A 26,044-nucleotide genomic window follows, 5' to 3' on the forward strand; every position below is an offset into this window, starting at 1 on the left:
CGATCCCAATACGAAGTTCGCGAACATCAGGGATATCCATCGGGCTCAAATCGAAGCGGGTGAAAAGGAGGTTATCACGGCTGAATCCAGCGACTCTGAATGCCCTAGTGAGGCTGGCAGCTGTATTGTAGTGGGTGTGGTTGAGGATCAATAGTTAATAGTAATGAGGAGGTTGGGTTGTGATCCCATCGTTTTTGTGGTGCCAGAAACAGGGGGGTGCCAGGAAGTGGGTATGTTGACTTAGGCGGTATCCGTACGTGACCAATTTCGACCCTCCAATTGTTACCTTGTATCAAGACCCTGGACTGACATTGAAATCTCTTATCCAGTCGAAATCATCGGATATGCAGGCAGAGCCATTGCACGCGACCGCACCGGCGAAGTCGGACCCTACGTAATGCAATCCCTCACCATCCTCATCGCGCCCGCCCTCTTCGCGGCATCCGTCTACATGACCCTCGGCCGCATCATCCGCAGCGTCCACGGCGAGTCCCTGTCGGTGGTCCGCATCAACTGGCTCACCCGCATCTTCGTCACCGGCGACTGCTTCTCCTTCCTCGTCCAGGCCAGCGGTGGCGGTCTCATGGTCAAGAACGGCAGCCAAAAGATGGGACAGAACCTTATTGTCGCCGGCCTTGTCATCCAGATTGTGCTCTTCGCCATCTTCTGGGTCACCGCCATCGTCTTCCACTCGCGCCTCGCAAAGAACCCTACCCAGGCGTCCCTGGCGGGCCACTCGCCTTGGAAGTCGGGCCTGTGGATGCTCTACATTGTCAGCGCGTGCATCATGGTCCGATCCATCTTCCGTCTCATCGAGTACGTCCTCGGCGGCGACGGATACCCGCTCCGTCACGAGTGGACCCTGTACGTCTTCGACGCCACGCTCATGTTCTTCGTCATGGTGGCCTTCGGGTTCCGGTTCCCTTCGGCGTTCCAGATCCGCAAGGGCGGTTCGCAGTCGGCTTCGGATGTGGAGAACTATGACTTGGCGGTGGAGAGTGAGCAGCACCAGCCCGGCTCTATGCGCAAGACCATGCGATAGAGAAGAAATTTAGAGTGCCTTTTTCTCTTTGATTTTTCGTCCGGCGGAAATTGCGTGTGGAGGCTCGCATTGGGGATGCTCAGCGAGCGCACACCTACGGAGTATTATTAGTGTAATTGTTGGGAATGGAGGACAGAGAGACATGGCGGAGTTTGAAGGCCAGTGATCCATGTCACGATCATCGTTCCGAGGAGTTGAACGATTCAGGTCAGCGGAGACAACGCTGGATGTTCCAGAATAATAGCGATGGGCGGAGGGCTAAGGTATCAACCGCGGAAAGCCGGGTGTCCTGCCTTGGCTTAGTATTTAGCACTTTAGACGCACTAGAATGATAAATGAGGAAAATGTTGTGCAAACCGTTGGCCCGAAATCCTTGGTGTATGGTTTCCTCACTTTGACGAACCGACTAACAACTCCTACATGTCCATGTTTGTCAACGGGACTAAATACATGTATTTCATCGTGTTGACGATTAGCTTCTCTGGGTCTGGATCATTCAACCGGGCCATTTCCGGCGTAATTGGCTTCCTTGACGATGTCATTGGATCGGAGATGTTTTACAGGGTGGTTACTAATACAACCGCGTGGGCATTTTAAGGAAGGCACGCAGGTGGGTGGGCGCACCTGTCCACACTATCATAAAGGTTTAGGGGGAAGGGGCCGCGTGGACTTGGTTGGCGCAGCGTCCATCGACCTTCCATTGCTCCCCTAAAGGTCCTGTTTAGGAATTTTTGGGTGCATTGAGCTGCAGAGTAGCCCCTGTAGCAGACCCTCCTAATGGCCCCTTCCCTCAGTTCCATAACTTGCTTCCCCGTATTAACGTCCACCGGTGGCCCTTGGACCCGCTGAAGTCATGTTGGAGCGCGGTAGATGCCGCACCCCTGTACGAAACTAGTGGGAAGGTAGGCATATTCAGTAGTGCCTTCCTTACTTTACTTTTGTGACTCCCGCCTGTAGTCTGTACTTCGTCTCTAGAGCAGGTAGGCACGCTGTACTGTGTACCTTCCCAAGTGGTGCCAGGTACCATTCCTACCTTAACTGAACTGACCTGAGCTTATCCATTCAAGCTACGGAGTATCTTCGTAGGTCATCTTTTCTTTCCCCCTCCCCCCACCAAAAAAAGGCTGAGCTTCCCTCGGGTTCGCATCCCTCAAAATCATTCCTTGAATTCAAACACTTCCCTTTTTTCTTTCTCTCGTCCATTGTCATTCCATTTCGCGTTCTTCAACACAAAAGGAAGGCCCTTGTCGTTTGCCGGCCACAGACACCACGTCTTACCCGCTTTGCTACACGTCGAAAAGGCCCCATGGCAAACCACTCACCTTGAAAATACCCACCCTCCACATCGCTTTCATCCCACCGGCCGAGACAAATCAACCTCGAGGTACCCGGAGAATGATGGACATCTCACGCAGCAACTCTCCCGCCCCCGGCACCGGCTCGACAAACGGCGACGTCAGTACACCGGGAGGAGCATCGGCATCGGCCGCAGCAGCAGGCGACGTCAAACTCCGCCGAGCCCACCGGAAATCTCGCAACGGATGCAAAGAATGCAAGCGCCGCCACGTGAAATGCGACGAAACACGCCCGACCTGCGTCAACTGCGCAACAGCTGAGCGACACTGCTCCTACCTCGACTCCCTTCCGGCATCGGCTCGCTCTTCCGCCGTCTCCTCTGGCCCGGCCGCCAAGCGAGCAGCCGCAGCCGCCGCCCTCGTCGCCAGCCCAGCGGGCAGCTCCGGTAGCAATGGCAATGGCGCCTCCGCCGCCGCAACAGCGGCTGCCTTTGCAACCTCACCATCCATCACCACAGTCGTAAACGACTTTGTCATGCGCACCGAAGATGACCGCGGCGTACCGAGCCCCCCTAACGGCCAATTCTTTACCCTCGAACACATGCGCCTCCTCCACCACCTGGAAACCCGTATGGGCACCTTCATGGCCGCAGACGTATTTATGAAACCCTTGGTTGATATGAACCTCGAGGCTGCCCTCCACGCCCCTTACCTCATGGACGTCCTCCTTGGTCTTTCTGCCCAGCACATGGCCGAGCTGAATCCCCAACGCGCTGATTTCTACCAGCATGAGGCAACCCAGCTCCAGACCCGCGCTCTCATGTTGTTCAACGACGCCAAGGAGGAAATCGACGATGACACCTGCATCCCAATGTTCCTCTTCGCATCCTGCCTCGGAACTCAGGTCCTCTGCGATACCCTCCGCAGCTACCGTAGCGACTTCAACGGATTTCTCGACCAATTCGCCTGGTACCTCAATCTTCACCGCGGCGTTAGCACCGTCACCGGCCGTTCCTGGCACATCATCCGCGAATCCGGTTGCAAGCCCTTTGTCGACTTCCTGGAATCTAATAAGCCCGACCCGAACGAGCGCTCCGAAGTCGACATCCTTCACAGTATGCTCGACCAAGCCGATCTCGGCCCCGTCTCCCTCCAAGCCTGCCGTGATGCAACAGAGTCTTTACGGCAGTCGTACTCCATCTACCGCAGCATTGCCATGAAATCCAGGCATCAATCCGCCTCCGTCATGGCCTTCGGAGTCCGCGTCACAACAGGCTTCATCGACGTCGTTAAGCAGCGCCGCCCGGAAGCCCTCGTCATCCTCGCCTTCTACGCTGTCCTCCTTCACTGGTGCCGCAGTTACTGGATCTTTGGTGACGCTGGCCAGTGGATCATCCGCTCCGTCTCGGCGCATTTAGGAGATTACTGGTCAGAATGGCTGGCCTTCCCTCAAGCAGTGCTCGAGGTGCATGCAGGCTGAGAGGTTGAGGCAAGGAAGCAAGGCACAAACGTACCGGACAATATCCTCCACTTCCTGACCACTGATGCAACGAAATCAACCTTGTGCACAATAAGCTACACAGTGAGCTTCTCTCCTGCATGAGAAGGAAGAAACAGATCGGTTTTAAGAACTGCAAGTCTGTAGTCATCCAACCCCGGCCGATGTAGCCGGTGGCGGGCAGGGCAGAAGGAAAAAGCAGAGCCAACCAGAAAAACCGGTATCTGGAAGAACTCCAACACGGCAAACAAGCAAGCGAACTCTAGACAAGATGGAATGAACAGTGTGCGGATGCGGGTGCGCGCGCCCCATCTCAACTTCGGGCTTTGCGCCGATGCCGAGAGAGCTAAGTAAACAGTATGTCAAAGTCCGAAACATTCCCAACGCGCCATCTGCCACCGACGTCCACCGACAGAAAACGATGAATCCGTCGCAGTCGCAGTCGCAGAGCAGAGTGCAGCTGCTGGGCTGCAGTCGTTGCCTTGGCCAAACGCGCCAATTTCGTCCACACCCCGGGCACGTCGGGTATCCGGGACTGGGTGGGATATTGAGGATGGGGCTCAGAGGTTCTTAAATGTCTTGGAAAATTGGGTGGGAGGGAAAGTGGCGTACATCAACCGGAGATCAAAAGAACACACGGCCTCTGCGATCTGACGTTGGTACCCTGGTCTCACACTACGCCAGAACGCCCGGGAGTCGGTGCGGCGCTCAACCACCACCACACGCCCATCGCGCACCTTTACCTCAATTCACCTCACACCTCGCTGTCTCTCTCTCTCCTGTACCTTATTCCTCCTGCATATGTTACACCCCCATCAAGGGACGGGCGCCAGGAACGCCAGGGAATCTACGCCATGGCCGTCGGACTTGACATGGGGACTTTATCAAAAAGGTCTGCGCCTCCCGCGCCGATGACACCATGAAGCTCGTTCTCTTGGATGCCGGAAAGAAGGAATCGGCAAAGGATTGGGGCAAAAGTTTCGCAAAGCTTAGCTTTTCACTTTGTTATCCTTTCTGATGAATCCTCCTCCGTCTTCCCACTTTTTAAACAAACAACCCACACCAGCTTCTCCAAGCTGGCGCAGCCATTCCCGTCCTTTACATTTGTGCGGCCCAGCATGTCGCTCCCATTCCCAACATCCAGGTTCGGTCCTGGCTTCACGGTCCCGACCGCCGTGACCGTCACAGAAGGGGGGAGAACAGTCACATTCACGCCCACGCCCACGGGCGGCACCACCTCGGACTCGTCGCCCTTCCCGGACAACATACTCCAGCAGTCCGGCCTCGCCCCAGGACAAATCATTGGCATCACTGTCGGCGCCACCTCGGGCCTCGTCTTCTTCGTTGTCGCCCTCGTCTGGTTCTGGAACAGGAGGAGGGCCCGGAAGCTCGCCGCGCGCGATGAGGCGCTCGACACCGTCATGGAGGATCCGGAGAAGCCCGACGACGCGGCTATGATGATGGCGCAGAACACGGGGGAGACGGTTGAACTGCCGGCGCCGCGTGTGGTACACGAGATGCCCGAGACACGTGAAGGCCCGCCCGTGGAACTCCCTGCTCCCGTTGAGCGACACGAAATGCCTGCGTAACACCAAACTTCCCCCAGAATAGGGTGGGGAGACGGGACACCTGCCGGAATTGCTAAGAGAACGAGGGCGCGAAATGGATGGCGCCTCGCCGAGTCTGATGAACGAAATTGGAAATGAGACCCACGATACCCTCGCTAAGCCATACTTTCGCTTAAGCATTATTACCAAAGAGTTGGACTCTGAGAGGAAGACTCCCGCCGCAAAAGACACTGTTGCTATGAAGTATGATGAATAGTGGTGTAATACGTCAAAGAGAGTGAGGGGCTTTGGAGCAAGGCAACGGTGGGCGGTCTGACAATTCTTACGGCCAAACCAATGTGGATGAGAAAGTAAACGGGAATATGTTTCTACCGTAAATAGATCAATATGGATAGCAAAACATTCACGCAGCTTCAGTCACATCGCGTTATTAGGTCACAATTGAGACCCTGTTCAATACAGGACTCGCTAGCCTCAATGCAATCCTGAGATGGACTGCACGATTGAGCACTTGCTGTACGAAGTTTGTGTACACAGGCCTAGATATCGACCCTTCGGCATCGCTTTCTCCCCTTGGGCAGCGTACTTGCCTCCCATCCCTGAAACCACCTTACGAACTCCCTGTTGCCATGTAGAATACACTCAAGAGCTTGATGCTTTGCTCACGCCCATATGAAAAAGAAATGAAATGGTTTCTGCCTTCGCATGAGATCAAAGCTTGTGAACATCGTCCTCGGTTGTTGGACCACTTTTGCCCAACTAGGACTGGTTCTCGCCGTAGGTCGATGGAGCTATGCTGAAGTCAATGTCGAGCTCCTTGAGGAAGACATCGTCCAGGCTGCTGCCATCACGGGTGTAGATCCAGGCTCCAGCAGCAGTACCCTCCTTGTCATTCTGCGAGTCGCCGACGACGACCCAGTCGTAGCGCTTGGGGCCGGACACGGGCGATGAGAGCCAGATTTGCTTGTTCGGGGGCTGCTTGTTGATCACGTAGGTGCCAGATTCCGGAAAAGTAACCGTCAAAACTCCAGCCTGCATCCGTAAGAATTAGTGATTCGTTGCTTGGTTACGGGACACAAGTCCTGAGCTTCGCAAAAGGTGACAGTGGATATAAGGACTGAAAACTTAGATTCAGTCTGTCAACTTACAGCATACTCGACATCGACTCCCTCACGAGCATCTGCTATCTCCTCGAGACGAGTGACAATGTTGTCAAGGTAGGTCTCGGACAGCTCGTGGTACTCGGCATCTGTAAGCTCGACGACGCTCATCTTGACCTCCTCCTTGGGCGTATCCTTGACTTGAGGGTCATCGGTGTCGGGCATAATGCCACGATGGGCGATTGATGAAGTTGTGAAGAGCTTGCGAGCCGAAATGGCAGACAATGTAGGTTTTGAGGCTGCGAGAAGCAGGGCAGAACGACGCGGGACGGCCAAGCGGGCTTGCGGGGAGGCACGGAGGGTGCGGGCGGCGGCGCCGGTGAGCTTGGTGATGCTGTTGCGAGCCATGGTAGCTGGGCGTAGGTGGTGATGGACGATTGGGAGAGATTTGAGTGCGATGATGCTGAGGAATTGGGGCGTCAAGTGGTCAGCGTAAGTGAAAGAAGAGGAGTTCGGGTGGTCGTTGTCGATTAGCGAATCGAAGAGGTGACTGATTTGCTTCGTAAAAGACGGCAGGTCAAAGGCAGCTCCGTTGCTTCCCCACGTTTGCTGCAGGTGTGACGGAAGCTGCAGGACCAGCTTCGATCCGCGTTCAAGGGAAGGAACCGAGCTTGGGTCAGGAGGAGGTCCGGGCAGATATGATTACATCAGAAAGTCATGTGCAGTTGCGAGCCGTGCACCTCGAGCTTCTCTCTGCTGGCTGGTGGGAGACGGTTGGGCGGCTGGCACCGGTCTGACCCCACCAAAGCCAGAACACCGCGAAGCGCATGTAGTGTCTAGCGGGACACTATCGCCCAGTCGCATTGAACATAGACATCACTGGCGAACCCACGCCCTGGTATCGACAACTCCAGCCAACTCGGGATGCTCAGTCAAGGGAGAACACAATGATCAACGCCTTTCTGGTCTTCAATGGCCAGGGTCAGCCCCGGTTGACCAAGTTCTACACACAGTTGGTATGCTTGGGCATGCACTACTGAACGAAAGCTGGCATCGCTGACTTGCACATTTACTCAGGAAACGAGCATGCAGCAGCGCCTGATTTCCGAAATATTCACCCTCGTATCGAATCGACCGGCTGGGTCTTGCAACTTTCTCCCGCTGCCTCCCCTGCTCGCTGCCTCGGGCACCTCACATTCATCATCGGAAGAAGAGAACGACGTTCCCTCCCTGGTTACATACCGTAACTACGCGACCCTGTACTTCATTGTCATCTCGACCTCGACAGAGTCACCACTTGCCCTGATCGATTTGATCCAAGTCTACGTCGAGGCGCTCGATAAGCTGTTTGAGAACGTTTGCGAGCTTGATCTCATCTTCAACTTCGAAACGCTACACTCAACGCTCGGCGAGATGATTGTGGGAGGAGTGGTCATCGAGACGAATCTAGATCGCATTGTCTCTGGCGTGCGCGCACAAGGCACTGTGGCCAAGAGACCTGTAAACGAAGGACGCAGCGCCGGACTGGGAGGCGGACTGAGTATGGGAGGTAACTTTGTCTGGCATGGACGGTGAGGTGGGCGGCCTCCTGTCTGAGAGGAACATGATTCTGTTTTCGAACAATATGTTATACATGGGCTTCTGTGCCGGGTATTCAAAACGCCATAAACTCCTCCCTATGCTGGTACAGTGTTGTCGGCCGAGAATCTGTCTATTTGGGGGTCTCGATGGGAGCGGGTGCTTCGGGCGCATCTCTGCGACGTTCGTATCGCTTGTCAGACTCGATTGTGCCAAACAGACCGCGCACACGCTTTCGGATCTGGACGGAATGGTTAGCATCAGTCTGGACTGGAAGCGACAAAGCCATATACCTCTTCTGACGGCCTGTATTCCTTGCCAAAGAACTCGAGCTCGGAGAAGAAAAATGTCCAGCCAAGGAATCCTAGAGCAAGTTAGCATAGAGCGCAAGCAGTCGCTACGAGGGCTTCACGAACCAATAACAGTTGCCAACTGCGCAAGCTTGACAGCCTTGTTCCATCTCGGTCGCGCATAAACTAATGCTAGGCGTCTCTTGTACTTCTTCTCAAATCGCAGTTGTGACTGAGGGGACAGGTTCGTGAAGTTGGGAGGCCAGACTTTTTTGGTTCGATACGGGTTGGTGAAGACTGTGAATTTAGAGCCAGCTGCTTCAGCCGCTCGCCGAACGATCGTAGGAAGCATCTTCGATGTATTCGAGCTTTGGTTGTGGATTAATTGGCTTGAATTGCAGAAGGTAGTTCCGGGGATGACATGTACAAGGCGGATCTCGAGGGTATGTCTACAGGTCTCTGCGCGACTGGAGAAGCTCACCATGTTTCTCAGCCACATTTCGCGCCACGAGCGAGTGCCCAGGCTGCACCAGCCACACCTACAAGGCAGCCAGCGACCAGAAATAGAGCGGTACGTACTTCGCAAGGGACTCAACCGCCACAGCACTCCAAACATCGGAGAGTGACCACTGACCCGACAGTACCCCGCCATAACCACCAAAGCCATCGCGGGGCACAGCCTCGAAAAAAACATCGGAGCTGCGACGAAATCTCCCCCACGTTTGGATCTGTGACTCAGTATCCTCGCCAGCGACTATCTCGAAGGAGCACCAGCGACAACGCGATATCGAGCGTGACTCTCAGTTTTCGGCGCAAGAGTCACCGTCGAATCATATAATACGCATTGGTCCTGGAATTGGCCTTGCGTATTTGCCTTCCCCGACAATTCCTGACCGAATCGAACGAGAACCCGCAATCATGGCCAACGAGGCTGCCAAGGCCCTCGAGGCCCTTCAGGTTTCCAAGACCAAGGAGCTCAAGGGAACCGAGAAGCGTGACTTTTTGATCTCTCTTGAGAAGAAGTACCAGCGAAAGTGGTCCGAGGACAAGATCTTCGAGGTCGACGCTCCCTCCACCAAGGAGGTTCCCCTGCACTCCATTACCGCCGCCGAGCTGCGCGAGCAACAGCCCAAATGGTATGGCGCAATTGGATAGGAATTGAGGAATGGAGGCTGACGGGTAAATAGGATGGGATGCATGGCCTTTCCCTACATGAACGGTCGTCTTCACGCTGGTCACTTGTTCTCCGTGAGCAAGGTCGAATTCGCCGCCGGTGTAAGAGAACTCTCGCGATAATGCAATAGGGGTGGAGCTAATGGATTGTTCTAGGTCGCTCGTATGCAGGGGAAGCGTGCCCTGTTCCCTATGGGATGGCACGCGACCGGTATGCCCATCAAGGCCGTTGCCGACAAGCTCAAGAACGAGGTTGCCTGGTTCGGCCGCGATTTCGAGGGCTACAAGGAGGAGGAGGTTGTCGTGGACGAGAAGCCTACTGATGCTAAGGAGGCCCGCGAAGACATTACCAAGTTCTCCACCAAGAAGAGCAAGGCCAATGCCAAGACTATCAAGGCCAAGTACCAGGTATGCATCGGTTATCTCGGTTCCACGTTGCACATCACTGACAGACAGACAGTTCCAAATCATGGAGGCCATGGGCATTCCGAGACAAGAGATTCACCTCTTTGCCGACGCATCGTACTGGCTGGACTTCTTCCCCCCTCTGGCTCAGGAGGATCTTACAAGCCTTGGCTTCAGAATCGGTCAGTTCCAAGTCGAATGGTCATCGCAACGACTTAGCTAATCGATATCAGACTGGCGTAGATCATTCATCACCACCGAGGCTAACCCGTACTTTGATGCTTTCGTTCGCTGGCAGATGATCCGCCTCAAGGAGCTCAATAAGATCAAGTTCGGCAAGAGATACACCATCTACTCGATTAAGGATGGCCAGCCCTGCATGGATCACGACCGAGCTGAGGGCGAAGGAGTTGGCCCCCAGGAGTACACTGGCTTGAAGATGAAGGTCCTCGAGTGGGCCCCCAAGGCCGAGGAGGCCCTTAAGTCTCAACTTCCCGCCGATGCGAATGTCTTCCTCATTCCCGCCACCCTCCGTCCCGAGACGATGTACGGCCAGAACGCCGTTTTCGTGTCTCCCAAGATCACCTACGGTGTCTTCAAGGCTACCGAGAAGGACTACTATGTCATGACTGAGCGTGCCGCCCGCAACATGGCCTACCAAGGTCTCTTCCTCGCCGAGGGAGTTGTTGACGAGACTGCCAAGATTGACGGTTCCGCCCTTATCGGTACTCGCGTCAACGCCCCCTTCTCCGTCCACAAGGACGGCGTTCGCGTTCTTCCCATGGAGTCTATCCTGCCCACTGTACGTATTCTTATTTTCGCATTGAGCAGTACATCTCTAACAGTTCGCAGAAAGGTACTGGTGTCGTCACATCCGTTCCCTCGGACAGTCCTGCCGATTGGGTCATGACCATGGATCTCCGCAAGAAGGCCGCCTACTACGGCATCGAGCAGGAGTGGGCTGAGCTTGAGATCATCTCCATCATCAACACTCCTTCCGGTGACATGATTGCCAAGACCTTGGTCGAGCAGTTGAAGATTGCCTCTCCCAAGGACACTGTTCAGCTTGACAAGGCTAAGGAGACGGCTTACTCTGAGGGTTTCTACAAGGGAACCATGAACATTGGCGAGTTCAAGGGCGAGTCTGTCGAGTCCGCCAAGCCGAAGGTCCGCCAATCACTCATTGACCAGGGGCTCGCTTTCGTCTACTCCGAGCCCGAGCGCAAGGTCGTCAGTCGTTCCGCAGATGACTGCATCGTCTCTCTGATGGACCAGTGGTACCTTGACTACGGTGAAGAGTCCTGGAAGAAGACCGCCCTTGACTGGGTTGAGAACACCGATGGCAAGGGCCTGAACACATTCAGCCCTGAGACCAAGAACGCTTTCCAGGGTGTCCTCAACTGGCTTAACCAGTGGGCTTGTGCCAGATCATATGGTCTTGGTTCCAAGCTGCCTTGGGACCCTCAGTTCCTCGTCGAGTCTCTCAGTGACAGCACCATCTACATGGCATACTACACCATTGCCCCCTACCTCCACAAGGACATCTTTGGCAGAGAGCAGGGTACTGGTGCCATTGCTCCCGAGCAGATGAAGGATGAGGTTTGGGACTACGTCTTCTGCCGCCGCGAGCTTGACGACAAGCTCCTCGCCGAGTGCAAGATTCCCAAGGAGACTCTTGAGAGCATGCGCCGCTCATTCGAGTACTTTTACCCTCTCGACCTTCGCAGCTCTGGAAAGGATCTGATTGGCAACCACTTGACCTTCTTCCTCTACATCCATCTCGCCATCTTCAGCCCCGAGTACTGGCCCAAGGGTATCCGTACCAACGGTCACCTGATGCTCAACGGCGAGAAGATGAGCAAGTCGACCGGTAACTTCATGACCCTGCAGGATGTTGCTCGCAAGTTCGGTGCCGACGCTGCCCGTATCGGTTTGGCCGATGCCGGTGACACCAACGGGGACAGCAACTTTGAGGAGGATGTTGCTAACCAGGCTATTCTCCGTCTCCACACTCTCAGAGGTATGTTTGTTTCTTCATACTGCGATCGTTATACTAATAACAGCAGAATGGTGCGACGATGTCGTCAAGAACAAGAGCGAGCTCCGCACGGGCGAGTACAACTTCTTCGACAAGGTATTCAACAACGAGATGAACGTTATTGCCAAGGAGGCCATCCACCAGTACTCCGAGACTGCCTACAAGCTGGCCCTGAAGGCGGCTTTCTACGAGTAAGCTTAGATACCTACTAAAATGCCTTGCATTTCTGACGCATGTGAACAGCTTCAACAACGCTCTTTCCTTCTACCGCGAGAGCAGTGCCTTGTCCAAGATGCACGTCGACTTGGTCCTGCGCTACATTGAGCTCCAGGCTCTTCTCCTCGCTGTCATCGCGCCCCATTGGTCCGAGTCAGTCTGGGTTGAGATCCTCGGCAAGCCTACATCTATCCAGCAGGCGACATTCCCCGAGATTCCGGAGACGGATGCGGCTCTTACGGCGGCGAGAAAGTACATTTCGGTGACGGCTTCCAACGTCAACTCTGCCGAGTCCCTGCAGCTGAAGAAGAAGGCTAAGGGCAAGGAGACGTCCTTTGACCCCAAGAAGCCCAAGAAGCTCACCATCTTTATGAGCGAAAAGTTCCCGCAGTGGCAGCAGGCCTACATTGACCTGTTGAAGGAGATGTGGAACCCTGAGACCAAGTCAGTGGATGATAAGGCGCTCAACGGTAAGATCTCCAAGATGGGCGAGATGAAGAAGGCTATGCCGTTCGTTCAGGGTCTCAAGAGACGTCTGCAGATGGGCGAGCCCGCGAGCGCTGTCCTCGAGCGCAAGCTGGCATTTGACGAGAAGGCCGTGCTCGTGGACATGATTGAGGGTCTCAAGCGTAGTGCCAACCTGGTCGAGGTGAAGATTATTGCAGTGGAGGAGGGTGGCAAGAAGGGCACTGATCTGGTGACCGGGGCTGTGGAGGAGAGCCTCGCGCCCAACGCCGAAGGCGCGGTACCGGGTGCACCCAACTTTTTGTTTGCCAATGTTGAATCGTCATGAGCAGCGAGGTGCACGGGATAGACAAGAGTCTGGAAGAGTAATGGTAGCATCTAGGTTTGTCGTCACATCCTGATGTAGAGCCAAGCAAAAGGAAGCAAGACGAGATTTGATATCAATTATTACGATTTCTGTTCAATGGCAAACAGCTTCTCTCAATCTCAGACGTGAACGATGTGGAGGATGGCTTTGAGCAAAGACCGGGACATGCAGGTTCAGTGCCGGACTTGGCATGGGGCTCATCGGCATAGGTTGTTCGGGGACTGCGGATAGCTGGGCTGTCTGCGAGGCTGGTCTACCTTACTCCGTACACTACTCCTCTGAGTTTGTGAACGGAGCCAGAAGAACGGGACGCAACACTGGAGAATGGAGGGGGGAGAACAGACTCGGGCTCAGCTGTGGCCGTTGGGTTGCGGCCTGAAAGCAAGGCTTGACGGAAAATCAGGGAATTGAGATTCGGGGGTGAGGTGAATTGTCAAGCAGCACAGATTAGGTATGACAAAAGGCACGATTACTTTACCTTACCTTGGCCATGCGTGGCCACCGACATGCAGATGAGAATGCACAACGGTGTATGAGAGTTTCCTTGATTCGCGGAAAGAAACAATAGCGTGGCTTGAGAAGTCAAAAAGGCGCGAAGGGCCGTTGAAGTCGCACAGCAAACGTCAGGGAAACGTGCGGGTGGTGGCTGGTGGGTCGAACGTTGTGTGGCTTGATTGGATGATTGGCTGCAACGGTCGTGGAGGACACAGGAGGGCAAGTGGCTGGGGTGATGCGGTGACGGATGTCAAAAAAACGGGCAGTCGCGTTCTGGAGAGTGGAGGGAAAGAGGGAAGGAAGGTGACTGGATGAGGAAGCAGGCGAGGATGCGGTAGAATGGGAAAACCTGGCAGGGACCCCTGCCGCGTGGCTCTTTCTCTCTTTTCCACCCTGGTCCCTGCCTCCTTCTTTTTCTCATGACGGGATCTTTCACCGTTGGTCACCGTCTGCCATCTGGTGTTCCCCATGCCCAGTTGCAGTTGAGGGAGGGAGTCTAGTCCTTCAACTCCAAGGAACTGGCCATGTTCATCCCATCCATCGAATTGGCTTCGGCCTCGGATTCGACCACCGCTACCACCACGACTCCCGTTTGCCATGTTTCTCGAAAGAACCAGAGTCTTGGCCCCTGGGAGCTAGAAGGGAAGGGTCTGACTGGATGACTTGGTCGGCCCTAACGGGTCACGGTTGGCATGATGTGATTCATGGCCAGAGATCTCTATTCTTGAGAGGGGTCGTCGAGGGCCTGCCAATGCCATGCAATGTCCCGGCCAATCCAGGCACAAGGGGAGAGCCGTTGCAGCCGCCTTTGCTTTTTTTCCCGCAGCATTTCACTGGGCCAGCCTCGATTCTCGCCGACTATCCCCAGTTACCACTGGCAGCCTGGCCCCCGTTCTGCGGGATGCGTCTCCGGTTGCTACAGTGCCTCTTTGTGGAAGTCTTTCTCGTCTTTCCCAGCTGCAGCACTCGCTGGCCCTCGTCGACGTATGACGCAACAGAGCACGGCATCGGACGCAGAGTATCGCCAACTTGGTCTTCCCCCATCTTTCTGGACAACCTGGGCCCCGGCCTTCGGTACGACCACCTTTCTCTGCTGGCAGGAAAATCCGGGACAGCTGCAGCATGCTGGACATGCTAGCAGAATGGCACAATGGATGCTTACCTGATTTCTCATGTTTGCGCGCCTTCCGTCACCCAACCACTACCCTGGGCCGAGATGACGAGAGGCTTCTTGTACGAGTGTGCAGGTTTGCGGGAACTCGGCAGACTAGCAACCGTTGGCAAGCGTCATTCCTCTTTTTTATTCTATGTCGAAGGCGGATGGACAGACGGTCGGATGGTGGATCTGAGTCGGTTGAGTTACCCCAGGATCAGGGCAGAAGTCCGCTTTGTGGGCGACTTTGAATATCACCACCGACAGAGCCTGAATTCCGGTGACTACTGACACTGGAAAGAATAAGCTGATGGACATTGCATCTGCCAATGGGACGGTATGGCAGCAACATGAAATGAAAATCGAGGTGGTGGGGGAAACATACACGTCTAGTGCTGCGGCTCATCATTTTGTGTGGCCATTGTTGCTCTTCGCCGTTGTTGCTCTTTGCTGCAAGTGAAGCCATCCCCAGCCATTTCACTATGCACATTTCAACCCATCAGAGTTTACCACGGTCATCCCAGCCTTCTTTCTCTTTGTGCCTCCCGATGAGCAACCCACACAGAGTCCACTTGTGGTTTCCCGGGTCCCGTCGATGGACGAGAACCCTGTCCTGTCTCGCCTTGTTCGGTTGCTTCCACCCTCATCCCACCCATGTCTGCGACCAGTCCGAATCTAGCACCAACAGGCCTGGAGGCAAGCGAACATGAATGATGTGGTTTGGTCTGAGAATCTGGTCGGGGACTCTGTTCGAGGCCTGGCTGATCAAGGTCGGCGGCACAATTGTTCAAGGCCCAAAAGAAGTCCTAGGTCGGGTTTCCCTGCTTCACCCAGGCGCCCCGCATACAGCTTGCCCACCGCACCACCAATACGACCCCCGGTAACCAAGCTACCAACCCTCTGCTTTCTTGAATCCCCAGTGACGGTGCCGTCACGGCACCCCTCGTCGAGATGATGTCGTGCAAAATCGCCATTCTTGGCATCACTGCTGTCACCGACTCGTAGCCTGTAGCACACAATGTTCTGTGTACGTCGTACCTAGTCGTACGGCCTGGGCTTTGCTCGTCACGCAGACCCTCACTCCCGTCTCGTAGTATATATCTCCCATCCAGTCTCTTTCAAATCAAGAGTCTTCTTTTGCTCTTCATCCGCAACAACAAAATCAGAACATCTCACTCCTACTTCCCGCCTCATCTCATCAACAAGAGCCTCAGCTTTCGAGCTAAAACAGTCGCTTCTCTTCCCGATCTCTCATCAACGGCTTTTAAGCTTCTTCTCTCCAAACACCACCAACAAGCCCAAATGCGCTCCTTCGCCATCCTCTCCGCTGCCGGCCTCGCCGCCGCCCAGTTTACCTCCATCGTCATCACCGACGGCATCACCGCCACCGTGACCCTCCCGGTCTTCCCTGAGCCCACCGCCACGGCCATCGTGACCGAGACCGTCCCCTTGACCACCGTCACCGCTTCCCCCGAGCCTTCGGTCTCCACCACCGTGACCGTCCCGGAGGGCACCACCACCGTCTCCGAGGGCCTCACCACCGTCCCGGGAGGAGGCTTGACCACCACCACCCAGGTCGTCGTCAGCGACCCTCCCGTCACCGTGACGACTGCCATCGTCGTCCCCACCGGAACCGACCCCGTCGAGACTCTCCCTACCATTACCGACTCTGCCATTCCTTCCATTACCGCCGTCATTCCTCCCATCATCAACAGTGAGTTATCACCCCTTGCCCTGATTATGAAAGACCAATTGGACTAACATGACCTCTCAGCTACTCTCTCAACCCTCACCCAGACGTACTTCACCTCGTCTCCCAACGCCACCACCACCGGCCCCGTTACCGTGCCCACCGCTGCCGCCGACAAGGTCCAGAGCTCTGCTGCTGGCCTGATTGCCTTTGGCATTGCCAGTTTCTTCCTTTTGTAAAGGGAGTTTCCTGAGATTCGGGATTTGGAAAGCATGAGGGAATAATGGGTTTACGCTTGAATGATGATAAGCGCGGTGCACACACACACACACACACACTTACTTGACACGGGATTCATGAGGAAGCAAAACAGCACTTGCTTTGGACATGTATTATGACTCCTTTTAACGGCTTGGAGCAACGGCGTTAATATTCTGCATACGATGATGAAGTACGGTCATCATGAGATAGCATTAATACTGCTAATTAATTTCAAATAAATACTTTCACATATATTATGCTCATTCACATCACTTTTGAGATTTAACCTTGCCGCTGCAGAGACTGCGTGGGGAACATTTCTCAAGCACACGTGCCTTATACATATATACTATACAAACAAAAAGGAAAGAACTAACAAAAGAGTTCACCCCCCCGGTGGCGAACGGGGGCTACATCTCTGGGTGCACATGCTGGGATTTTTGTCGACTTGAACTCGGGACCTCTTGAGCCTTCACCGATTAGGCTGTTCGTGGACTTCAACCACTCCACCACTCAGCCAGTTTTGACCTGACCCCCGAGGGGGCGCCTGCTGGCTGGTGACGGGAATGGATTTGGAGGGGTATATGAAGTGTTCCTTCCGTGTATTCACTCATGTGTATTCGGGAGCCGGACAGACAATGTAAGTTGAGAACCTTGAAAGATTTGCCATCATGGTATACGATGATCCATCCCTCCCCTCTTCTTGGCCCTGCGCTTCTCTGTAGCGCCGTTTATATTGAACTCCCACCACTTCCGTAGCGGCCGCCGTGTCCCTCGTTCTGCCTAGCCAATACTTCCAAGTGCGATACCATCAGCGCATGTTCATCCAACAGCGGCGCGGCACGATGCCCAGTGTCCCACTTTTGTCCTAAGAACAGGCCCCGGTGGCATCTTTCATCAAGAAAAATGTTTGCCTCCACTGTTACCTCTGCGGCACAATGTAATCTCCTCCATTCCCGCGAAATGGAAATAGTAGCAAGGAGAGCAGAATCCTTCGTGCACCGTGTCACGTAATCAAGTCTTGTGGTACGCGGGCGGCTAGAGTATTTCTCCAACCGTGGAGGCTTCCTCCCGGGCAGGTCCTTAGCCCGCAAGTGGCAATCTGCTGTTGTGTTGATGCGCAATGAATGAGGATCAGCTTCGGACGCTTGTATATACCGCTCACTTGTTGTGCTTATTCCGCGCTCGTACTGTCTGCGCTGGACCTTGTGGTTGGGCGACGTGCTTGGCTGGCTGGCGGCGCGAGTATCTGTAGTGCTTCTCGCGCAGTCGAATCTCGCGCAGTCGAAGTAATCGCTTCGTGGCGCAGCATTTTATCTTGGAATCTGAAGATAGGTCTTCTTCAAGCGGCAACGGGAATCTGAGCGGATACCTCCTCGACGGCAGGTTCAGCTTCATCTTCGGGGTCCTCAGGGAGGTCGTCCTACAAATCGCGATTACATGTTAGTCATACACCTATTTCCACGTGAAGTTTTCATATGGAACAGAAACCGAGAGAAACGGGAAAACGCACCTTATCAAAGATGACGCGAATCATGAGACTGCAGCTGGGACACACGGCAATGTCCTCGTCGTCGCGCAAGTCGGCCAGGGCGATTTGGAACTTGTCGCCGCAGGGGCATGGGTAGTGGTAGATCTGCATGTCCTCGTCAAAGGTCATGTCTTCAATCTCTATCTCGTCGTAGATGGAAATGTTATCGTCGGACATTTTGGCGGTGTCGTGTTGTCGCGATATAGGTGTATGGGAGTATTGCGATTTAGTCTTGCTAGGATGATGGCGATGGAGTCATTCAAGTTGAGGGGTGGCAAGCCGACTTAGAAGAAAAAAAGAATCAGACAAAAATAAAAAAAAGCTGAGGGAGGAGTTGCCCCGCGATGTGGCTGATGAGTCCGCCAGAGTTGAGCCACATTTGATTAGATAATGGAGCCTCAGGCACACAACCCAAAGAACCACAGAATACAAATCACATGCCATCGGCAGCCAATTCACATGGGAACGGGCCAAAAGGGCCAAAAGGGCCATTTTCCGGGGTTGGCCAATCACGCCGTTCGCCGCTACGGGGCCGCTCTTCTCCAGCACCCATGTACCGTGTCACTCCGGGGAGCCGAGGGACAGAGAGGTCCAACAGCGCCAGCTTTCCCCCATTTTCCCCAGCGGAATCCAATGCTCAAATCACCCCAGTGCTAAATCAGAACAAAGACCCGAGCCACCGAAGCGGTCCAGTGTTATTTTAACGTTTTGGCTGCTGAATCTGGAAGCGGAAGGGGACTGGGCTTGGTACCTTACCTACCGCTACCCCCCAAGTGCCCCAATCGAAAGCCTCGTCCGAAGGACCAGCCGTGTGACACTCACCCCCAAGCACCCACAACCAGCCATGGCTGTTGTCAACATCATTATCTTCCCCTTTCTGACTGACTGCGAACACCTTTGATATTGTCCCCCGCGATACCCCCGTGATCTCTTGACCACCGACGGACCTCGATCGAAATACCGCGACGAATGCGCTGACGATACAATCCCATCGTCAACCGACGGACGTTCCCCCACAGCCGCCGGTGTGACGTAGCCGCGGCATCTCGTCAATCTTCACAAGCAACACAACCACGACCCTCATACCCCCCGAAAGACATCGCGAGACGAAAAAGAAGTCGGGATCGCCGTCCATAACCAAGCGGCGCGCGCGCGCAGAGACACCAACCCCCGAAACCACCGCCCATAATGGCCGCCCAATCCAAAGTCTCCCTCATCGGGCTCCCCTCAAACCGCACAGTCCGCAACCTCGCCCTCCAGCTCACCCAGCTCTACCTCCAAAACCGCACGCGCATCTCCCGCGCCGTCTGGATCACCCTCTTCGTCGCCCTCGCGAACCGCATCCGCCGCGCCATCTCGGACCAGAAGGCCGCTTCCGCGCGCGAGGCCGCCGCCCGCGAGTCCCGCGCCACCGTCGCCGCCCCCTCGGACGAGGACATGACCAAGAAGCGCAAAAAGGTCGAGCTCAACCGCGAGTTCTTCCGGTCCCTGCTGCGCCTGCTCAAGATTGTTATACCTGGATGGCGGAGCAAGGAGGCTAGGCTGCTCATCAGCCATTCCTTTTTCCTTGTCGTCAGGACGTTGATCAGCCTCAAGGTCGCGGCCATGGACGGCGCTATTGTCAAGAGTTTGGTCAAGGGTAACGGGCGAGAATTCTTGATGCGCATCGTATGGTGGATGTTGATTGCTATCCCTGCGACATTTACAAACTCAATGGTGAGCTCAGCTCCATGCTCGAATACACCCGTGTTGGAGTCGTGCTAATATGTTGTGGCAGTTGTCCTACCACCAAGCGGAGCTGTCGCTCAAGTACCGGACGCGGTTGACGCAGCATATTCACGACAAATACCTCTCCAAGCTCACCTTTTACGGCATCTCTGCCCTTGACGATCGGATAAACAACCCCGACCAGCTCATTGCAGTCGATGTTGCTAAATTCTCAAACAGCTTGGCCGAACTCTTCAGCAACCTCGCAAAACCCGTCCTGGACATGGTACAAGCTTCCCCCTCAAACTGCCTCTATCAACCTCAAAGACTAATGACTAGTAGACAATCTACACGCACTCGCTCTCACGTAGCGTAGGCGGCGAAGGTGTTGTCTCAATGGCCCTCCTCGTCCAACTCTCCGCAAACGTAATGCGCGCCCTCACCCCGCCCTTTGGCAAATACGTCGCCGACGAGGCCCGTCTCGAGGGTGAGTTCCGCTTCCAGCATTCGCGCCTCATCGACCACGCCGAAGAGGTCGCCCTCTACTCGGGCCACGAGGCCGAAAAGGACACCCTCGACAAGGGCTACTTCACCCTTATAAAGCACGTAAACTACATCCTCCGACGCCGCTTCTACCACGGCTTCATGGAGGACTTCGTCATCAAATACTTCTGGGGCGCTCTCGGCCTGCTGCTCTGCTCCGTGCCGGTCTTCGTCAAGATGCCAGGTCACATCGCCATGAATATGGGTGATCGCACCGAAAGCTTCGTTACCAACCGCCGCATGCTACTGTCGGCCTCTGACGCGTTTGGTCGCATCATGTTCTCCTACCGCGAGATCATGGAGCTGGCAGGTTACACCTCCCGCGTCGACTCCCTTCTCGAGGTCATGAACGACATCCGCGCCGGCCGCTTCGAGAAGAAGCTCGTCTCCAGCTCGGGCACCGAGAACAACGAGGCCGTCCTCAAGGGCCGCGGCACCGTCGTCGAAAGCAAGGATATTCAATTCATCAACGTGTAAGTCATACATTTTGCAACAACCAACTCATATGCAGACTAACACTCCAAAACAGCCCTATCATCTCCCCCAACGGTGACGTCCTCATCAAAGCCCTCTCTTTCTCCCTAAAACAAGGCGACCACCTCCTCGTAGTCGGCCCCAACGGCTGCGGCAAATCCTCCCTCTTCCGCATCCTCGGCGGTCTCTGGCCAGTCTACGGCGGCACCGTCCACAAGCCCCCCTTCTCCGACATCTTCTACATCCCGCAACGCCCCTACCTTTCTCGCGGCTCCCTCCGCCAACAGATCACCTACCCAGACTCCCTCCGCCAGATGCGCGCCAAATCCGTCACCGACGCAGACCTCCTCTCCATCCTCTCCCTCCTCGGCCTCGAGCACCTCCCGGAACTCTACCCAGAGGGCTGGGACGCCGAGGCCGAGTGGCGCGACGTCCTCTCGGGCGGCCTGCAGCAGCGCGTCGCTATGGCGCGGTTATTCTACCACCGGCCCCGCTACGCCATCCTCGACGAGTGCACCTCCAGCGTCACCCTCGAGACGGAAAAGGTCATGTACGATAACGCAAAGGCGCTGGGTATCACCCTCATGACCGTCAGCCACCGCCGCAGTCTGTGGAAGTACCACAGCCGTATTCTCCAGTTTGACGGACAGGGCAACTTTGTCTTCACCAAGCTCGACGCCGATCGCCGGCTGAAGCTCGAGGATGAGAAGGAGGACCTGGAGGTCTTGTTGCGGCAGGTGCCTGAGATTGAGAGGCGTATTGCCGAGTTGACGGCCGCTTAGATGACGGTGTTGGTTACTGCCCTCTTATCTTTGATGGTTTCCATGGGCCAGGTTGTAGCGGTGCATTTTCTCAATTAGTTGATGACGGAAAGGGTGGCAAATCTCGAATGAAGAAAGCATGATTCGATGGATGTTGGACGATTATCTTATTTTTGCAAATTTTGTACACAAAGGTTTGTAGAAACAACACCTACAGAGAATACGGCGTAGAACAGGATAGGCAAATCGAAAGAAATAATACCACAACTCACAACTTATCCGTGCATTCGAAATAGCCCAACTCATGGCAAAGCTTGACGTGCGCAAATATTGCTTAGGTTTGAGGAACCAATATGCTTTAGACTCCTTGCTCGCCACCTGAAGCTTGTCAATCTTCCTGAATGCATCCTGAAAATGCAGAACTCCACATTTGTCCAACTCAATGCTGTTGGTAGATCAACTGCCAGCTGCCATCTACCTCTCTACCTGCTTCGAAGACACGCCGCCTACCAACGTCCACTACGGGTATCAAAGCTGGACAATTCCGCGTCTCCTTCTGTCAATCGACAAGATTTGTCGGATGGAAGCGGCAGCTCTCGCTATGTATGCTGTTGTCAAGCAGTAAAATACGCTTATGATCCGCCCCGCACTCGTAGCAGAACTCGTGCTTGCACTTGGAACCTAGCAATCGGTCTCTAGGTTAGATGTTTCTTGAATTTCCCTCCCGATTTCTGCTTGGCTGCAAGCACCGTGGCTCACTCTCGCCTACACTAGGGGCCCAAGACCCCGACATTGAACGCTGTGCGACCGTTCCCAGATAGAGTAACAGCCCCAACAGAATTCGTAGCGGCATTTAATGCCTGCGATGATGTTGGCTTCAGTTTGACAGGTACAACGCGGCGATAAGCAAGTGAAAGGACTGGACAGGGGACCAAACATGAGAGACACAAGAACAAGGGCACTTACAAGTCATGTGCGAACTACCAAATTCCTGTCAGCTTCACCTGTCGCTCTGAGGTTACAGAGGGTCACTCACCACCCAGAGCTTTTCTCAATGGCCCATCCACAACCAGGGCATGGCTTTGTTGTCCGGTTTACGGTCACTCGACTTTGCTCTTCTTCCGCCTTTCGGCGAGCGGCAACTTTCCTCGCCAAGGCTACCGCCTTTCGGGCTCTTTCCCTTTCGGCACGCTCTCTAGCCTCATTCTGTTGGATCTCCGCTTGTTGTTCGGCCATTAGGCCCTGCGCCATTGCCCGATCGGCAGCCTCTTGCGCCTGTCGCGCCGAGTCAAATTCATCATGCTCCATCTCGATGCGCGAGCGGAAATTTTCTGGGTCTTGAAGCAGCGCATCAAACTCTTGACATGACAGGTTCTCGTGCCATGTCACGTTATGGCTAAAACAAGATCGTTGACCGCAATGCAAACATGTCACGATGGGCTGATCTGCGCCGGTATCGTGAAGTTGGCCCGAGCCACAATTTGCCGTACACCAAATGAACTTATCAGCTTCAGCCATGGCAGCGCGAAGAGCCAAAGCCTCGTATCTTGGAAAACGTCAGTGTTTTTGTACCCAAGAGAGGCCAAGGGGGTTTACCGGGCAAATGTCTCTTCGTCTGCGTACTTCTGAATGTCGACGTATTCTAGCAACTCGCGGCATTCTGGGCACTGAATGTCGGTCCATAACTTGCTGTTCAAATCTGATTTGATGGACATTCGAAGGCACTCCAGACACGCTTCTGGCGGGTGAGTACATGTTGGAGTCACACTGAGGACAGGAAATGACGAAATATCTCTTGTCTCCGCACAAATCGGGCATTCTCGAGAACCGCCCAGGTCATTAGCTGGTAGCCTTTGCCTTGTAACAATAACATCTGTTGTGTCTGCCGCCTTGTGATATCTCTGGCCAAAACTATGACTCGTCAGCAATGCTGAACTGAAACATGAATGTTGATAACGAGAAATGTTAACGCTGAATTGCGCAATCCCGAATTCATTGATGAAGGCTGATAAAGAGTATCAACCGAGCTTCAGGGTGCATTTACCTGAAATCATCAGCTCCGAGATCCGTGGACCGAGATCCCGATCCTAAATCTTGTCTGCGCAGAAACGCAACCGTCATTGCTTGCTCCTTCTGCTCAAGAAGCTCAACATAGGGGTTGTTCGAAGCCAGCGACGGGACCTTCGACGTTGATCTTGACCGTGTGGGCGGCGATGACACTGGTGGAGTACTAGCCGCGGTGCTGGAGCTGCCGCCTGTTGTTTGTGGTGAAAACGGAGAGATATCGAAATCCTCAAGAATAGACGCTGGTGTTGGTCGGTAGCCCCTTTGTGGTGGTGGAGTTGAGGAGGATGGAATCGCAGCCTCTGTAACCGTGGCTGTCGACTTGGCTACCGGGAGTGGGAAGTCGAAGTCTGCCAAAATATCAGCGCTTATAGCGCGGTAGTAGTTGACTCGACGCGGAACCTCTGGTAAGAGGGCTGGTGGTCGGGGCTGATCGTGACGAGCACGCCGTGCTGATGTGCCTTGCTCGTTGCTTGCGTTGTTTGATTCATCAACATCCATAGCCAGCCCCCAATCGTATGCAGGGGCGGGATCGAGCCCATCGCTGCCAAAGCCTTCCACCAGAGAGGGATTGGCGCTGGAATGATAGCTTGGTGGTAGTCCGCTGGTTGGAGGAGCGAACATCTTCGTTAAGGGGAATTCTCCGTCATGTGGCACGAATCTTGGCGATGAATCGCTTGATGCGTCTGTATGCTGCCGGGGCGATCTCTCTTCCAGAGCTATGATTGCGGGAATAGCTACTCGTGTCGCCGCTGATAATCTTGGAGCGTCTATGGAGCGCTCTGGAGTTCCGTCAACGAGAAAGTCCGCAGTCAAAAGATGAGACGTCGAAGGGATTGCAGTAAGACGAGACGCGATCTTCGGGTGCGACTCTGGAGAAGGGGAGTCGAATCTAAGAGACGAGGTGAAATGGCTCTCTTCCGTGGTATCGTTTGGCCGTTCCCCGCACGCTGAAGTGGACCATTGAGAGGGGGGCAAGGACGTGTTTGGTTCGGACTCTGATGAACCGTTGGTGGTTTGCGGATCGTGTTGAAATGCTCCAGTCAATCTTCCCTTGAAAGATCGAAACATGGTGAAAGGGCGGCAAGCTAGCTGGGATGTCCCTGCTGACTGCTTGGAGTTCAACTCGGACCTTTAACCTTGCATCGCCGTCCAAGCATAGAGCTGATGCAGAAAGGCCACGAGGCAACGTGTTCGCAGTGCGGCTGGACGGTTTTGCAGCCGGGTACCTATCAGGGCAGAACGACTAATAAAAGTAAAGGATAAGTATTAGAAGCCGGCCACGGTACCTAGTCCAGACGAATGTTAGATGGCGACTCTAACGTCGAGGTGTCTTCGGAGACGAAACCGGGACGCGGACTCTAGGCTCAATGGCCTACACTCATACGTCTTGCGGCTCCTGGGAGAAGGGGAATGCGGTTCTCGCGGTTTGCCAGGCGGGATATGATGTATCGCGGCTTGGCTCAACCTTGTGAGGGCGTTCCGAATGAATGATGACGGCGGGCGCATGAGGCAACGAACTGAAAGGGCATCAGATGAGGCCGAACGAGGGGCGTTGGCGAACCTTGACGGTGGGAGGAGTTCCAGATTGGCGTCCAAGTGGTTCATGCCATGGTCAGACAGCTCCGAGGCGAACCTGCCTTGAATGTTTCTTCCACTTTGGGAAGCGATGTGTACGTACCGTATGTATGTAAGTACCTCTGGAGGAGGCAGATGTACCTACCGTGGGTACCTGAACGTCTCCACAGATCGCCTGAACCCACTCGCTAGCGCATGTCACTGCCCTTTGCCCGTCCTTAGCGGCCAGCTGTTAAGCCTCGCTCAACCCCACCAAAGTCAATGGGCAGACTTCGCAGGTACCAAAGGCGGCCGGTTTTTGGAATCAAAGTCAAACAACCTGACAGTTCACCTACTTGCCTAAGCCCATTTGAAAGACAGAACAAAGTCATTTGCACATTTCTTACTTGCATTCTTCATACTTGCTTCAGCCTCAGACCCAGGGAGTGAGCCGATCGGTTGTCTTTATGGGAACTTCGACATGCAACTCTTTCCATAACGCCTCCACCAGGCTCCAACAACCCGGTCATTGGACGTAAGCCTCACGGAGAGGGCTCTTGTGATAGCCTCTTGTTGTCCACATGGATTTGACACCTCATGAAGACTCTTCAATCAAGAAGTGATGCTTCATTCAATGTCACCCCACAAGAATGACTCATGGGAAGCAATACAGGGGACTATTAAGTTGACAGAGTGCACCTGGAGATTATTTGCTTCTACTGTCCTTAATGTTTTCCAATTGGGTAGATCAGCCAAACTGGTCCCGTAATATG

The 26,044-nt window shown here is 54.5% G+C and overlaps 12 protein-coding genes across 12 annotated transcripts; 7 read left to right on the forward strand and 5 right to left on the reverse strand.

The window, feature by feature from the left end:
- Window positions 1-298: 298 nt before the first annotated feature.
- On the forward strand, window positions 299-1,042 carry CTAM01_14052 (RTM1; the record flags this gene model as incomplete). Its single annotated transcript, XM_060530053.1, has 1 exon — window positions 299-1,042. A coding segment is annotated over one exon (744 nt), but the record flags the coding sequence as incomplete, so codon positions are not given.
- Window positions 1,043-2,440: 1,398 nt separating this feature from the next.
- CTAM01_14053 (uncharacterized protein) lies at window positions 2,441-3,817 on the forward strand (the record flags this gene model as incomplete). The annotated part of the gene is made up of 1 exon (XM_060530054.1): window positions 2,441-3,817. The coding sequence occupies one exon, from the start codon at window positions 2,441-2,443 to the stop codon at window positions 3,815-3,817; it is 1,377 nt and encodes a 458-aa protein (XP_060375336.1).
- Window positions 3,818-3,982: 165 nt separating this feature from the next.
- On the reverse strand, window positions 3,983-4,213 carry CTAM01_14054 (uncharacterized protein; the record flags this gene model as incomplete). Its single annotated transcript, XM_060530055.1, has 1 exon — window positions 3,983-4,213. The coding sequence occupies one exon, from the start codon at window positions 4,211-4,213 to the stop codon at window positions 3,983-3,985; it is 231 nt and encodes a 76-aa protein (XP_060375337.1).
- A 740-nt stretch (window positions 4,214-4,953) lies between these two features.
- Window positions 4,954-5,424, forward strand: CTAM01_14055 (uncharacterized protein; the record flags this gene model as incomplete). Its single annotated transcript, XM_060530056.1, has 1 exon — window positions 4,954-5,424. One exon carries the CDS (start codon window positions 4,954-4,956, stop codon window positions 5,422-5,424), a length of 471 nt encoding a protein of 156 aa, XP_060375338.1.
- Window positions 5,425-6,162: 738 nt separating this feature from the next.
- CTAM01_14056 (frataxin) lies at window positions 6,163-6,911 on the reverse strand (the record flags this gene model as incomplete). The annotated part of the gene is made up of 2 exons (XM_060530057.1): window positions 6,163-6,435; window positions 6,552-6,911. The coding sequence occupies 2 exons, from the start codon at window positions 6,909-6,911 to the stop codon at window positions 6,163-6,165; spliced, it is 633 nt and encodes a 210-aa protein (XP_060375339.1).
- Window positions 6,912-7,450: 539 nt separating this feature from the next.
- On the forward strand, window positions 7,451-8,078 carry CTAM01_14057 (uncharacterized protein; the record flags this gene model as incomplete). The annotated part of the gene is made up of 2 exons (XM_060530058.1): window positions 7,451-7,519; window positions 7,581-8,078. 2 exons carry the CDS (start codon window positions 7,451-7,453, stop codon window positions 8,076-8,078), a joined length of 567 nt encoding a protein of 188 aa, XP_060375340.1.
- Window positions 8,079-8,214: 136 nt separating this feature from the next.
- On the reverse strand, window positions 8,215-8,870 carry CTAM01_14058 (uncharacterized protein; the record flags this gene model as incomplete). The annotated part of the gene is made up of 3 exons (XM_060530059.1): window positions 8,215-8,322; window positions 8,375-8,445; window positions 8,498-8,870. 3 exons carry the CDS (start codon window positions 8,868-8,870, stop codon window positions 8,215-8,217), a joined length of 552 nt encoding a protein of 183 aa, XP_060375341.1.
- Window positions 8,871-9,289: 419 nt separating this feature from the next.
- CTAM01_14059 (leucyl-tRNA synthetase) lies at window positions 9,290-12,996 on the forward strand (the record flags this gene model as incomplete). Its single annotated transcript, XM_060530060.1, has 8 exons — window positions 9,290-9,507; window positions 9,559-9,646; window positions 9,701-9,952; window positions 10,005-10,131; window positions 10,183-10,751; window positions 10,802-11,969; window positions 12,016-12,178; window positions 12,231-12,996. The coding sequence occupies 8 exons, from the start codon at window positions 9,290-9,292 to the stop codon at window positions 12,994-12,996; spliced, it is 3,351 nt and encodes a 1,116-aa protein (XP_060375342.1).
- A 2,989-nt stretch (window positions 12,997-15,985) lies between these two features.
- CTAM01_14060 (uncharacterized protein) lies at window positions 15,986-16,612 on the forward strand (the record flags this gene model as incomplete). Its single annotated transcript, XM_060530061.1, has 2 exons — window positions 15,986-16,397; window positions 16,458-16,612. 2 exons carry the CDS (start codon window positions 15,986-15,988, stop codon window positions 16,610-16,612), a joined length of 567 nt encoding a protein of 188 aa, XP_060375343.1.
- Window positions 16,613-17,976: 1,364 nt separating this feature from the next.
- Window positions 17,977-18,342, reverse strand: CTAM01_14061 (CSL zinc finger; the record flags this gene model as incomplete). Its single annotated transcript, XM_060530062.1, has 2 exons — window positions 17,977-18,057; window positions 18,148-18,342. 2 exons carry the CDS (start codon window positions 18,340-18,342, stop codon window positions 17,977-17,979), a joined length of 276 nt encoding a protein of 91 aa, XP_060375344.1.
- A 1,011-nt stretch (window positions 18,343-19,353) lies between these two features.
- On the forward strand, window positions 19,354-21,671 carry CTAM01_14062 (ABC transporter transmembrane region 2; the record flags this gene model as incomplete). The annotated part of the gene is made up of 4 exons (XM_060530063.1): window positions 19,354-19,881; window positions 19,943-20,158; window positions 20,215-20,888; window positions 20,945-21,671. 4 exons carry the CDS (start codon window positions 19,354-19,356, stop codon window positions 21,669-21,671), a joined length of 2,145 nt encoding a protein of 714 aa, XP_060375345.1.
- Window positions 21,672-22,527: 856 nt separating this feature from the next.
- CTAM01_14063 (uncharacterized protein) lies at window positions 22,528-24,785 on the reverse strand (the record flags this gene model as incomplete). The annotated part of the gene is made up of 4 exons (XM_060530064.1): window positions 22,528-22,630; window positions 22,687-23,196; window positions 23,247-23,561; window positions 23,695-24,785. The coding sequence occupies 4 exons, from the start codon at window positions 24,783-24,785 to the stop codon at window positions 22,528-22,530; spliced, it is 2,019 nt and encodes a 672-aa protein (XP_060375346.1).
- Between the last annotated feature and the right edge of the window lie 1,259 nt (window positions 24,786-26,044).

The sequence above is a fragment of the Colletotrichum tamarilloi genome, assembly GCF_030869305.1.
Source record: "Colletotrichum tamarilloi strain Tom-12 chromosome Unknown Scaffold_112.1, whole genome shotgun sequence".
Lineage (NCBI taxonomy): Eukaryota > Fungi > Ascomycota > Sordariomycetes > Glomerellales > Glomerellaceae > Colletotrichum > Colletotrichum tamarilloi.